Source organism: Pecten maximus, chromosome 1 (genome assembly GCF_902652985.1).
Source record: "Pecten maximus chromosome 1, xPecMax1.1, whole genome shotgun sequence".
Classification (NCBI taxonomy): domain Eukaryota; kingdom Metazoa; phylum Mollusca; class Bivalvia; order Pectinida; family Pectinidae; genus Pecten; species Pecten maximus.
In genome coordinates this window covers 18,547,385-18,563,205 of record NC_047015.1, presented here as the reverse complement: position 1 = coordinate 18,563,205, position 15,821 = coordinate 18,547,385, and the positions used below count along the sequence as shown (strand labels likewise).

General features: G+C 41.3%; 1 protein-coding gene across 1 annotated transcript; it reads left to right on the top strand.

Annotated features, from left to right (window-relative positions):
• Positions 1–1,211: 1,211 nt before the first annotated feature.
• On the top strand, positions 1,212–14,840 carry LOC117326963 (alpha-mannosidase 2-like). Its single transcript, XM_033883770.1, is given in 3 exon segments — positions 1,212–1,319; positions 10,963–11,524; positions 11,527–14,840. Coding segments are annotated over 3 exon segments (3,324 nt in total). The 5' UTR covers positions 1,212–1,292; the 3' UTR covers positions 14,262–14,840.
• Positions 14,841–15,821: the final 981 nt, after the last annotated feature.

Sequence of the window (15,821 nt, the reverse complement as noted above, 5' to 3'; positions counted from 1 at the left end):
TTGTCATTACATTACGATTAATATAAATCTAGTGTTGATATTGTACGTTACATTACGATTAATATAAATCTAGTGTTGATATTGTACGTTACATTACGATATAGTATAAATCTAGTGTTGATATTGTACGTTACATTACGATATAGTATAAATCTAGTGTTGATATTTTACGTTACATTACGATATAGTATAAATCTAGTGTTGATATTGTACGTTACATTACGATATAGTATAAATCTAGTGTTGATATTGTACGTTACATTACGATATAATATAAATCTAGTGTTGGTATTGCACGTTACATTGCGATATGATATAAATCTAGTGTTGATATTGTACGTTACATTACGATTAGTATAAATCTAGTGTTGATATTGTACGTTACATTACGATATACATGTAATATAAATCTAGTGTTGATATTGTACGTTACATTACGATATAGTATAAATCTAGTGTTGATATTGTACGTTACATTACGATATAGTGTAAATCTAGTGTTGATATTGTCATTACATTACGATATAGTATTAGTATTGTTGTACGATAAAGTATATTTTGTCAAGTAGTAATAACGACAGTACAGACAAGTAAATTGTCGAATTTTCGAGGCAATCTGACCCTTTATCAAGACACAAGTTAATTACAAGATATAGAACATGGAACAGTATCAAACACGAGTAAATTATATATAAAGTCATTGTACATGTACGATATAGTGTTGATTCAGTATTGTTTATGTTGTCGTGCTCCTTCCCTGGTTTCTCGGTGTAGTTCGCTGTATTATAACAAATCAATGACCATACAGTGGCGGCCGTTGGACCGCCTCCCAGGTGCATTGTAGTACTTAACCATGCTAGCCAACACAAACTTATCTTCTCAGACATGCACCTATGTAACAACTAAATAGCTGAGGTGTTTCTATTTATATATATGCATGTTAATGTTAATCATGCGTGATTATGACTTGGATTTCAGTGGACTTCCTTTGTGTAATTCCATCTACCCGGGTTGACCTCCACCGGTACACAGTCGGGACATATACACAAGGTGTTCATGTAAAGGCGGCGTTATGGTCGGACGGGCCAGAGGATCGTCACTCCTGCCTACACAAAACTGTCCAGTGGTTTTACGGCCGTGACGGTAAGTAGAATGTGATGTATTGCTAGCGAAGTTAACATTGACTTTCGGTGTAGCTTGTAAGGATATTAATACTAAGAATACTATTATACTTCCGGTTGACCACGTGATAACTTTACCTGTTATACCCACGGACTACATATGTACAACGTATGTGTGTGGATTATTTCTATCATTGGGTAAGTGATCATGTTTTACGATTTTCAAACTGCGCAGTAAACACTTGCAGTGTTTGAAGCTGGGGTAGGAGTTAGGTTACCAGCATGTATAGCAAGTCGCATGTTCCGAACAGGGGACTGCATGTATAGAGTCCTATAGGACGATTGGTCTACTCTAACACACGTTAACACCACCCTCGTGGTATAAATAGATCTGAAATCGAAAACGAGGAAATAACTAGACCTCTTGAGCAGTCGCCAGTGACCGACTTCCAGCCAATCGTTACAAATCCACGTACTTATGTTGTCATAGCGCCCTCTTCAGATAGAATTAATATATATATTCGATATGATTTTATAGTTGAGCTATCTGACACGGCACATGTTGTTGCTAAGTGAAATGTTTACTCCAGCTACGCCATGATCTGTGATTAAAGCTGATAAAAGAGGGGATGAGGCTTTGAAAGAACTATACCATATAAACGTTGAAAAATCATTGTTAAAATCCCCAAATTGACGATTTTCATTATGAAATGTGAACTTAAAAACATTTTTATTTATAAAAGTAGTCAAAACATAGTTTCAGATATTGGAAACAATTTACTCAAAGAATCAATTCAAATCCTCATTATGGAACACGTGTACGGTCTGTACGGATCACATTTACTGTCTGTACGGATCACATTTACTGTCCGTACGGATCACATTTACTGTCCGTACGGATCACGTCTACGGTCCGTACGGATCTCGTGTACGGTCTGTACGGATCACATGTATTGTCTGTACGGATCACATGTACTATCGGTACGGATCACATGTTCGGTCGGTACGGATCACATGTTTGGTCGGTACGGATCACATGTACGGTCTGTACGGATCACATGTACGGTATGTACGGATCACGTGTACGGTCCGTACGGATCACATGTACGGTCTGTACGGATCACATTTACTGTCTGTACGGATCACATATACGGTCCGTATGGATCACATGTACGGTCTGTACGGATAACATATCCGGTCTGTACGGTTCACATGTACGGTCTGTACGGATCACATGTACTGCCTGTACGGATCACATGTACGGTCCGTATGGATAACATGTACGGTCCGTACGGATCACATGTACGGTCTGTACGGATCACATTTACTGTCTGTACGGATCATGTACGGTCTGTACGGATCACATTTACTGTCTGTACGGATAACATGTACGGTCTGTACGGGATCACGTGTACGGTCTGTACGGGATCACGTGTACGGTCTGTACGGATCACGTGTTCTGTATGCACGTATCACGTGTGCCGGACATATTCACGTGATCCCGTACAGACAGTACATGTATGATCCCGTACAGACAGTTCACGTGATCCCGTACACACAGTACACGTGATCTCATACAAACAGCACATGTGATCCGTACATACAGTACACGTGATCACGTACAGGCAGTACATGTGATCCGTACATACAGTACATGTGACGTTTACAGACAGTACATGCAATCCACACATAAAGTACACATGATCCCGTATAGACAGTACATGTGATCCGTGCAAACAGTACGCGTGATCCCGTACAGACAGTACACGTAATCCGTACAGGCCGTACACGTGATCCCTTACAGACAGTAGACGTAGTCCGTATACAATCCACGTGATCCGTAAAGCCAGTACACGCGATACATACAGACAGATTTGTTTGTTTGTTTTTGTTTAACGTCCTATTAACAGCCAGGGACATTTAAGGACGTACCAGGAGAAAAACCACCGGCCTACGGTCAGTACCTGGCAACTGCCCCACCTAGGTTTCGAACTCGCAACCCAGAGGTGCGGGGCTAGTGTTAAAGTATCGGGACACCTTAACCACTCGGCCACTGCGGCCCCATTACAGACAGAACATATGAACTCGTACAGACAGTACACGCGATCCGTACAGGCAGAACACGTGATCCCGCACAGGCAATTCACATGATGCGTACAGACCGTACATGTGATCCGTATATACAATACACGTGATCAACAGAGACAGTGCACTTGATCCGTACAGATAGTACATGTGATCCGTACAGACCGTACATATGATCCGTACAGACCGTGCATGTGCATACAGTACATGTGATCCGTACAGACCATACATGTGCATACAGTACATGTGATCCGTACAGACAGAACACGTGATCCCGAACAGACAGTAAATGTGATCCGTACAGACCACACGCGATACGTGCATACAGTACATGTGATCCGTACAGACCGTACACGTGATCCCGTACAGACCGCACACGTGATACGTGCATACAGAACACGTGATCCGTACAGACCGTACACGTGATCCCGTACAGACCGTACACGTGATCCCGTACAGACCGTACATGTTATCCGTACAGACAGTAAATGTGATCCGTGTACAGCCATATACATGTGATCCGTACAGGACCCGGACATGTGATCCGTACGGCCAGACATGTTATCCATACGGACCGTACATGTGATCCGTACAGGCAGTACATGTGATCCGTACAGACCGTACATATGATCCGTACAGACCGTGCATGTGCATACAGTACATGTGATCCCGTACAGACCATACATGTGCATACAGTACATGTGATCCGTACAGACAGAACACGTGATCCCGAACAGACAGTAAATGTGATCCGTACAGACCACACGCGATACGTGCATACAGTACATGTGATCCGTACAGACCGTACACGTACATGTACAGTATGTACGGGATCACGTGACTATGTACGGGATCACGTGAACTGTCTGTACGGGATCATGTGAATGTGTACGGGATCACGTGAACTGTCTGTACGGGATCATACATGTACTGTATGTACGGGATCACGTGACTATGTAAGGGATCACGTGAGCTGTCTGTACAGGATCATGCATGTACTGTATGTACGGGATCACGTGACTATGTACGGGATCATTTGTACTGTCTGTATGGGATCATACATGTACTGTCTGTACGGGATCACGTGACTGTATGTCCGGGATCACTTGTACTGCCTGTACACTTCACGTGTACTTTCTGTACGGATCATCTGTTCTATCTGAACACCTCACATTTACTGTGAGTAAGGGATCACGTGTACTGTCTGTACGGGACCATGTGTACTGTCTGTACGGGATCACATGTATTGTCTGTACGGGACCACGCGTACTGTTTGTACGAGACCACGTGTACTGTTTTCACGGATCACATGTACTGTATGTACGGATTGCGTGTACCGTTTGTATGCACCGCATGTACTCTGCGCCACAGGGACCTGATTATACACACTAGAGAAGGTTCCACATAGGCTGTAACAAATTCCACGGTCCCTGTGATCCGTACGCATCGCATGCACTGTCTGTACGGATTGCAATCAGTGTCATATAATTTTATAGGTAAAAATGTCGTTATAGAGTTAAGGTGTCTGCATTATTTTGTACAGTTGGATGGACGCTGTCACTGTGCATTCTGTCGTGTAGATAATTTTTTCCGAAAATATTAGGGCCGACATCGGGATACCTATCTATTGGTACTATAAACTCCAAATAAACACCCCTTTTAACAGATTGGTCACAAAAATATAGTCAATCTTCGAGTTGGTCAAGTGCTCACACTGTAAGTACATGTACCAAGTAACGCATGGCTTCATTTATTGTTGTCATTTGTCCCGAGTCTATATACTGTATACACAATATAGTGGACTGACCATCAGGCCTTGTTTATGCATGTATACACACGCTGCGCATCACGTAGTTTGTGATGGTCGGCTATAATCTGAAGTGTGTCGGCAGACTTTATCATTTAAATCAGTCGTTACTTATACCCAGAGGTGTACAACGACACCTAGAGCCACGTGATCTGATATCACCTTTTGGAGTGCGTACCATTTTAGTGTATGTTTGTGAGGAGGGAGTGTATCTTGTACACAGTGTATGTCTGATGGGAGGGAATGTACCGTGTACACAGTGTATGTCTGATGGGAGGGCGTGTACCGTGTACACAGTGTATGTCTGATGGGAGGGAGTGTACCGTGTATACAATGTACGTCTGATGGGAGGGAGTGTACCGTGTACACAGTGTATGTCTGGTGGGAGGGAGTGTACCGTGTATACAGTGTACGTCTGGTGGGAGGGAGTGCACCGTGTATACAGTGTACGTCTGGTGGGAGGGAGTGTACCGTGTATACAGTGTACGTCTGGTGGGAGGGAGTGTACCGTGTATACAGTGTACGTCTGGTGGGAGGGAGTGTACCGTGTATACAGTGTACGTCTGATGGAAGGGAGTGTACCGTGTACACAGTGTACGTCTGATGGGAGGGAGTGTACAGTGTATACAGTGTATGTCTGGTGGGAGGGAGTGTACCGTGTATACAGTGTACGTCTGATGGGAGGGAGTGTACAGTGTATACAGTGTATGTCTGGTGGGAGGGAGTGTACCGTGTATACAGTGTACGTCTGGTGGGAGGGAGTGTATCGTGTACACAGTGTATGCCTGATGGGAGGGAGTGTACCGTGTATACAGTGTATGTCTGGTGGGAGGGAGTGTACCGTGTATACAGTACGTCTGATGGGAGGGAGTATACCGTGTAACAATGTACATATATCTGTTGGGAGGGAGTATACCGTGTTACACTGTACATATATCTGTTGGGAGGGAGTATACCGTGTAACACTGTACATATATCTGTTGGGAGGGAGTATACCGTGTAACACTGTACATATATCTGTTGGGAGGGAGGATACCGTGTAACAATGTACATATATCTGTTGGGAGGGAGGATACCGTGTAACAATGTACATGTATCTGTTGGGAGGGAGGATACCGTGTAACACTGTACATGTATCTGTCGGGAGGGAGGATACCGTGTTACAATGTACATATATCTATTGGGAGGGAGTATACCGTGTAACACTATACATATATCTGTTGGGAGGGAGGATACCGTGTAACACTGTACATGTATCTGTTGGGAGGGAGGATACCGTGTAACAATGTACAGGTATCTGTTGGGAGGGAGTATACCGTGTAACAATGTACGTGTGTCTGTTGGGAGGGAGGATACCGTGTAACACTGTACATGTATCTGTTGGGAGGGAGGATACCGTGTTACACTGTACATGTATCTGTTGGGAGGGAGGATACCGTGTAACAATGTACATGTATCTGTTGGGAGGGAGTATACCGTGTAACACTGTACATATATCTTTTGGGAGGGAGGATACCGTGTTACAATGTACATATATCCGTTGGGAGGGTGGATACCGTGTAACACTGTACATGTATCTGTTGGGAGGGAGGATACCGTGTTACAATGTACATACATCTGTTGGGAGGGTGGATACCGTGTAACACTGTACATGTATCTGTTGGGAGGGAGGATACCGTGTAACAATGTACATGTATCTGTTGGGAGGGGGTATACCGTGTAACACTGTACATGTATCTGTTGGGAGGGAGTATACCTTGAAATATTATTAATATAAAAATTTTATCCCCGAATCTAAATCACTTTTTGACATAGAGTGTAAACGGAGGACCATCATTTACGATGTCTAATTTTACTCAATGTACAAAAAGACAGGTTAATTGCTATTTCTAAAAACTAGTCCTCCTAGAGGTGGTCTCAAAAAAATGGGAGAAAAAAATCAGAAAAAAAACAACTAAAATTAAAAAAAAACCAAAAAAACTACAGTTAATGAAATATTTTAAATGAACTTTTCCAACAAGTCAGCTTAGTTCATATGGTAGAGACACCAATTACCAGCTTTTAGGGTCGGTCCCCTACCGGTTAAACCAGGTGGAATGTAGGCTTCCTCCCCGTCTGTCCTGAACGTAGTACAGTACATAACGCCGATGTTTGTCCGCAGTTTAGCGGCTTCATTCCGTGAGGGATCGGATCGAACTCCACACAATGAAAAAGTATCATAATATCTCCGGACGAGTTCGAGTTTCAGGGGTGTTTGGGTCAAGGTCAAACTCACTGTTACTTTTTTAGCGTGTGCCGGTAGGGACATGTAATGTTTTAGCAATGCCCATTATTCTTGTTAGCTCACCTGCCCGAAAAGAGGGTCCATTTGTTAATATTGATATTAACTTCTTCTCTTAAGCTAAGCAAGATATGACGTTGATATTTCTGTGGTAACATCCCCTAGGTGGATGGGATTCAATTTTATACAAATCATGGGGCTGACTCTCAGGGGCCTGATGGGTGGGTCAATAGGGAGCAATTTGGCTTAATTACTATACACAACTTCTTGTATTTTTCGGCACAGCCGTATACTATTCTTTTAGCCCCGGATATGACGCGACAGGTGGCGTTACTGGTCAAGATGAAGTGTCTGCTTGGTCAATGTAACGGTACATGCAAAATGCAGATATGCAGTTAAAACGAAACAAAGTTAAGATTGAATGCAAGCTGAATAAGTGGATGTATCTAATCAAATGACACAATAATAAAATTAGATTCCTGATTCAAATGCAGTTTTATTATCACCAAAAATGATTAAAACTGATATAATTTTGTTATCCGTGCTGAAACGCATTAGTTCGTTAATTTATTTCACCTACAGTTTTACATTATAACTATCAGCATTAAAACTATGCCATTTATCTTTTTTTCTTCAAATATTTCTTGTTGAAACTGTTGAGATCCCCACCCCATAACCAAAAAATTAACCATATATAGCATTGCTGAGCATCAAGATAGAAAGACATTTCGTATTGTTAAAATATGCCCCGGGGTCTTTCTCCACCTTTATGGACTTACCGATAGTTTCTCTGTATCCCCACCCCATAACCCTATAAACACGCAGCATTGTTAGGCATCAAGGGATAAACACCAGCATGTTGTAAGAAAGGGGCTTTATGGAGTCTTTCCCCATCCCTAGGGACTTAGTTTTTTGTTATATCTTTGGACGACGTTCAGATCCCCACCACAACAAATAAAGCTATTAATGGATTGATCGAGTGGCTGAGGTCAGTTTAAGGGGAAAACGACCCTTATTCTTTTGTAACAAATCCATGCTTGTCTCCTGCTTTTGACGATAATGACATATTTGGTTAGCACTTTGTATATTATCATTTATGAAAGTAATAAATGATGCATTTTGCAGCATGTTATATACAGCAGAAATCAATTCAGCACCCTAACTCATATAGAAATGTTATACAGCAGAAATCAATTCAGCACCCTAACTCATATAGAAATGTTATACAGCAGAAATCAATTCAGCACCCTAACTCATATAGAAATGCTGACAATGTGAAATATTAGAATGATGTCTTCACTGACTATAAGACATCTGTTGTTACGCGCACAGCAAATGTACTCTGCTGTTGTTATGTAACATCTGCCATACCTGTATTTACAGGTAAGCTCGAGCCATCAATTCAATTTCTTTATTGACTGTGGGCCATACGGCTCATAAGTACATATTATAAACAACAAAATACATAATATTAGTATAGAACAGCAATACAAATACAAAGTGGAATACGGGTTAATGATATACAGATCGGATCTTATTAGCTTCGGAAATAAATTTGCCTAAACGACTTAATTCTTTGATATTATTTATTACACTTAGTAACTGTATTAATTTGAACATTGAATGTTTTTGCCAATAGTATTTTTTATGAGGCGCTTTCTTAAATAGTTATAAATATTACTAGGTAATATAAAATGGTATTGATCTTCTTACTTAGTCGTTGACTTACAGGTTAAACAATTTCGCATATTTCGATCAATATTGTTAAAACGGCTGCACTATACGTATACGTTGCTGTATTACTGATAACTAGCCAAGGCCAGATAACACAGCTAAGAAGTGTGCCAGTCGGCTACGGTCTATCTTATATATCATTTCTCTGTGTCTGTTTTACAGACGTGCTAACAGAAAAATACAAATCGAAAGAGGGAGCAAGTGGAGAAACGGATATGCCGCTCACCTGGCTGTATATATAGGTACGTCAGTTTTACAGGTGCGCCTTGTCCAGGTAGGGTAGCTCATTTTAATCACACTGGTCCCTGAGAAGCCCCGATAGGTGCCGTCGTCATATTACCTAGCTTTTAAATGGACGTGTCATTTCTCGCTCTCTTTGTTATCAAATAATAATGTTCCATAACAATACAAAATTCAGAGTTTTGTTGCTATCGGTACTCTGTGACGTGTACTTGTATGGGTACTTGTGTCGATACGGTCTTTTCAGCGCTTCCTTACGGTCTTTGGTGCATCTTTAATGAGTCTCCCACCGGAAACCTTAGGGGACAATAGTTTTAGGTTGTTTCCGTCCGTCTTTCCGTCAATCCTTCCGCTATCTTGTCTGGGCTCTGACTCCTATCCTACATGTCACTTGAACTTTATACTGTAAGCACGGGTTTCCCTTTGTCAGGTGGGGCGACATTTATCAAAGGGAGGTCACCCTAACCTACATTTTGACATTTGACCTTCACCAAAGAAATCATTTTCATCCTTCACTACTTTTTAATTAAGATAAACCGCCTCCTACGAACCAGCGCAATTCTGGTGGTTTGATGATTTCGGGAAAAATACGACCGGTGCCAAAACGATTTCGGAACCATTAATTCTGGAGTGAGTACTAAGTACAAAATAGCAGGGTTGATCGCTCAGTTCAGCAATCTCTGAAGGCAATAAGAAAAGCTTTGTACACGTTCCGTGTTAGGTACCATACCTGGAATTAACTTAGGGTATTGCTCCGCCTTGACGATTACGTCATTCACCTCGCAATGTCAATCTAACTTCCACTTACGCCGTTGAATCTACATTTATGAATTACAAATAATGAAGTGATTTTATAGACTTTACTGAAGGATGCATTGACGGAAAGTAGCATTGACGGAAAGTATGTCCTTCTATAGAAAAGCTTCTTTGCAGTAATGTGTTATGTGGTACATTCACGATTCATTCCGTCACCTATAGGAGATGAGATTGCTTTTTTAACAATTCAACATTAGACCTTTCTGTGGATATGATTTTAGCGACAATGAACAGAATTCAAAAATAATTTTTAAAAATTCGGAATGAATAATGGGTTGTACCCATCAAGTTCGTGGACCAATGACTACACCTCACAAGACGATCTTTGCCGTCCGTTCGTCCATAAACAGTCCTTGTTCTCGCTATTTCTTGAGAAATTTGATGGATTTTTACTCCAACTTGATATGGTCGTTAAATCATGGATTTTGGCAATGTTGAAGCATGCAATCGCTAATTTTTGAGAAGTACTGGAAGCGAATTTCACCATGGATCTTTGAAATTATATAAATGTATCCATATGTTCTTCTCTATCTCTAGTTGCACATGTTCAAATTTTGGACTGATCTGAAGAAAATGAAATTTATATTTTGTGAATAAACATATCGACAGAACAGATATTTATCAAGAGGAAGGAGGTGGAATTATAAAACTTGCATAGAACCATCATATAATGGCGGGGGCCGAAGTCCCTCTGGGATTTCTTGTAATCTATGTTCGCATGTATCGATCTTGTTGAAGACATACATAATGTCGATATTTACATTAGATATTGTGACCGATTTTAAAGCCTTTCTCAACAGGTTTCCGTTTTATACATGCTTAGGTTTAAACGTGTTGTACTGGAACACATTTTGAATCATTTTCCTTTGTTATTTCAGAAACCGGATGGTCTTGGGCGAGGACAATCTTTAACCATGAAGTATAAACAGAGGCTGATAGCAGCGCTTGTTACGGTTGCTGTTCTCGTCTGCATAGCAACATTTTATAAAGGGGCGGAGAGCATATTAAGCAGATCTGCAAAAGATCGTTTGTCTCCATTGAATAACCTCGTTGCCCATTTAACACATGGGAGATTCAAAAGTGGCGACACAGCAACATGTAATTCATTAAAATCAACCGCAACCTACATGGTAGATGATTTTTATGACAAAGTTAGATTTACAAAAAACATGGAAAACGGCCTGTATATTCTCAATGAAACAGAGAGTGCCTTTGCCGACCCTCGAACCAAAAAAATCATGAAGCCAACAGAACCATTGACTGTTATCGTCGTTCCACACTCTCACAACGACCCTGGCTGGCTTTGGACATTACAAACCTACTATGATGTCAGGACTAAACATATTCTTTCCAACACCGTCAAGTTTCTCACGGAAACACCCGATTTCCGAATGATCTGGTCGGAGACTATATTTTTGAAAATGTGGTGGCAAGAGGCTACCAACAGGAAAGGTCACAGCTAAAGTCATTATTGATGAACGGTCAACTGGAGATACTGTCCGGAGGATGGGTGTCTGTCGACGAGGCGACCACTCACTACACCGCTGTCCTTGACCAGCTAATCGAAGGTCATCTGTGGATCAAGGAAAATCTTGGAGTGACCGTTAACACTAGCTGGTCAATCGATCCTTTTGGTTATTCCTTAACATTGCCGTACTTATGGAAAAAATCTGGTATGTCCAACATGGCAATATTACGTATACATGGAGCAGTGAAAGCATATATGGGAAATCGACAACTTCTCACGTACGATTGGCGTCAGCCTTGGGACGCTTCAGGAGTCCATGACATCACGTGTCATGTGGAGCCATATACTCTGTACAACATCGAGTATAGCTGCGGTCCAAACATGGGTCTTTGTAAACGGATGGATTTTGCACGTGAGCCAGATTTCCCACCAGAAAACAGCCAGCCACGTGCTTATCAACGTGGCATTGTGAAGCAGGATTTTGAACAGCTAGCCAAGTCAATAGTCGAACAGTATCGACTGAAGGCCACTCAGTATAGCCACAATGTCATACTGATGCCACACGGAGACGACTTCCGATACGTCAGCGATTATGAGTGGCAACGTCAGTACACTAATATGAAGCGTCTTATCATGTTTGTTAATTCTAAAAAGGAATGGAATGTGAAAATGAAATTTGGAACCGTGGGTGAATATTTCGATATTTTGAAAAATGAAATTAAAAAGTCAAAAGTAAATGGAAAAAAAGAGCCGGTGATAACTGGAGACTACTTTACTTATACGGACCGTGATCACGAGTACTGGAGTGGGTATTATACCACTAGACCTTTCGATAAAAGGATGATCCGATCTTTACTAGAATTACTTAAAGTCGCCGAAATTGTCACATCATATGCAATTGCTCATTCACAACAGCATGGACATGTGTTTGTTGGACTTCCGGAAGCCCTCGGTGCTCTTCAAAATGCCCGAAGAATGCACGGGCTTGTTCAGCACCATGACGCAATCACAGGAACATCTGCTCACACAACAGTGTTGGATTTTGAAAAAAGAGTTTTCAACGCTATTTCGTCATTGCAACAGGTTACCGGCAAGAGTCTCCAGCAACTTCTGTCCACGTCCCCTCCTGGTTCAACCATAGAACCTATGTATAGTCAGTCTTCCCCTGATTCCATGCTCAGACCAAAGATTTTGCAGCTTAGCGAGAGCGGCTCTAGTCTTATCTTCATTAATGGATATACACAAAGACGAAAGGAAATACAGTATATTCTTGTTAATAGCCCAGATGTTGAAATTGTTGATGAAGCTGGTAAGTCCATTCCGGTTCAGGTTAATCCATACATTGCTGAAAATGCCATGGACTCTGGAAAATTTGTAATACTGAAGTCTTATCAAGTATACTTTGAACTTTCTATCGCTCCTGCATCGTGCGTAACATATACTGTTAAAAAGTCCAAGTCGCGCCAAAATAGCATAGCAACAGTTTCGGTTTATAACGGGAAGGTTCAACTGCCAGATCCGTCAGTTTTTAATGTTCGAGAATACCAGGGAAATACAAGTGGGTTATTGAAGATAGAAAGTCAACATTTCGTAACAGAATTTTCCTCTATCAATGGAACTCTTCAGCGAATGTGTGAAAAACGTGGTAAAGCTGTGTGTGCCGTCCTGAAACTAGACTGGGTCAAATATCAGACTGAAAACAGTAACGCGTACACATTAGGTACTTCCATTAAGGCAATACAAAGCCTCCTTGGAACAAAACGTCCAATTATAGTGGTGTCCGGTAAAATGGTGTCCCAAGTAAGAATTAGTCATATTGACTTCCAGCACGTTGTTACATTGTATCATACCGAAGGTGTTCAAGGGAAATCTGTACACATCGATAATATCGCCACGGTAAATCCTGATAGGAACCCGGATGTGGAGCTGATGATGAGGTTCGAGACGGATATCGTTAACGAACATGGTCGATATTTCACGGACTCTAACGGATTCCAATTAGTCAATAGGCGTTATAGAAGTGAACTTCCTACAGGCGCAAATTTTTACCCAATCACATCAATGGCGATACTGGAGGATAACACGCGCCGCCTAACTCTACACGTTGCCCAACCTCACGGCGTAGCCAGTCTGAGGGATGGGCACCTCGACATCATGATGGAACGCATACCCATGAGTAAAGGCAAAGGTCTAGAAGAAGCAGTTCTGGACCAGAAACCTGCTCCAAGCAAAATGCTCTTGACTTTAGAGCACGCTTCTTCGCCGAGGCCGTCACAACGCGGTAACAAAGACTTCGTGGAGTTTCCTTCTCTCACTGCACATTTGATAAACGACCTCCTTCAGAACCCTGTCCAGACGTTCACCATAGCCCGCGCACAACCTTCCCTAGTATCCAGTCTTACAATGGTGAGTCATACCTTACCTCCCGATGTCATTTTCTCCAACGTCAAAACGCTGATGACGGATGGACTCGCGTTCCTTGGAACAGGCGTGACTCTTCACAGGAGACAAAGCTCGTGTGTGTTCTCAGACGGTGAAGGTGCCAGTCAGACGCCGATTAACCTTAAAACAATATTCAATAATGTGGAAATCGAGCAGCTGGATAAAATGTCATTAACTCACGTTCATTTAGAAACACAGTTGTCTGGACAACAGAATATTCACCTCGAGCCAGGCGAGATGGATTCATATTACATCCGATGGAAATAAGACTTCATTGCGCAATAATGGGCTTGTTAGTGGTGATAGTGTCGGTTTCAACACGTGTGGATATTAAGTGTGAAGAATACGTGTAGACAACATATGTAAGAAGGATAGAAACGTGAAGAATTCTTGTGAATGATTGACGATTAAATGAATATGTGGATAACAGAATTTGAGAGGAATGTATGAATGAAGATTATAGAATGTGTGTAGACAATAAAATGTATTAGGAATGTGTGTGGATAATAAAATGTGTGAGGAATGTATGTGGATAATAAAAAGTGTGTGAGGAATGTGTGTGGATAATAAAATGTGTGAGGAATGTGTGTTGATACTAAAATGTGTGAGGAATGTGTGTGGATAATAAAATGTGTAAGGAATGTGTGTGAATAATAGAATGTGTGTAGATGATAGAATATATAAGGACTGTGTTGATAATAGAATGTGTGAGGAATGTGTGTGGATAATAAAATGTATGAGGAATGTGTGTTGATAATGGAATGTGTGGGGAATGTATGTGGATAATAAAATGTGTGAGGAATGTGTGTTGATACCAGAATGTGTGAGGAATGTGTGTGGATCATAAGTGTGATGTGTGATGGTATGGTGTGGATGTATATGTGTGTACGTGTGATCCTTAGAGTTGTGGTTTGATGTGATGATGTGTGGTGATAGAAGGTGTGAGTGTATTATGTGATATTAGGTGTGGTGATGTATTGTTGGTTTGATAACCGGTGTGTTTGGTTGGTTGTGGATGTGTGTGGATGATAGTGTGATGTGTATTGTGGTGATTAGGTGTGGATGTATCTGTGGATGTAGACGGTTGTGATGTTTATGTGGATGATCAGGTGTGGTGTATATGTGGATGATAGAACGGTGTGAGTGTATATGTGGATTATGTAGGTGTGGATGTCTATGTGGATGATACGGTGTGGAGTGTTATGTGGTGTCGAGGTGTTGTGATGTATTGTGGATTATGAAGGTGTCTTGGATGTGGTATATGTGGATTTAGAGTGTGTGTGGTGTATATGTGGATGATAGAGTGTGTGGAGTGTATATGTGGATGATAGAAGGTGTGGATTGTATATGTGGATGATAAGAGTGTGTGGAGTGTATATGTGGATGATAGAAGGTGTGGAGTGTATATGTGGATGATAGGTGTGGAGTGTATATGTGGATGTGATTAGAAGGTGGTGGAGTTGTAATGTGGATATAATAGGTGCGGGAATGTATTGTGGATGTTAGAAGTTGTGGAAGTATATGTGGATAATAAAAAGGTATGTGGATGTTATATGTGGATGATAGAAAGGTGTGGATTTATATGTGGCTGATAGGACGGTGTGGAGTGTATATTGTGGATTGATAGATAGAAAGGTGTGAATGATATGTGATGATAGAAGTTGTTTGGAGGTATATGTGGATGAATAGAAGGTGTGGAAGTGTATATATGGATGATAGAAGGTTGTGGAGTGTTATATTATGGATTGATCGAAGGTGTGGAGTTGTATATTGTGGATATTAGAAGGCATGTGGAGTGTATATGTGGATGATAGAAGGTGTGGAGTG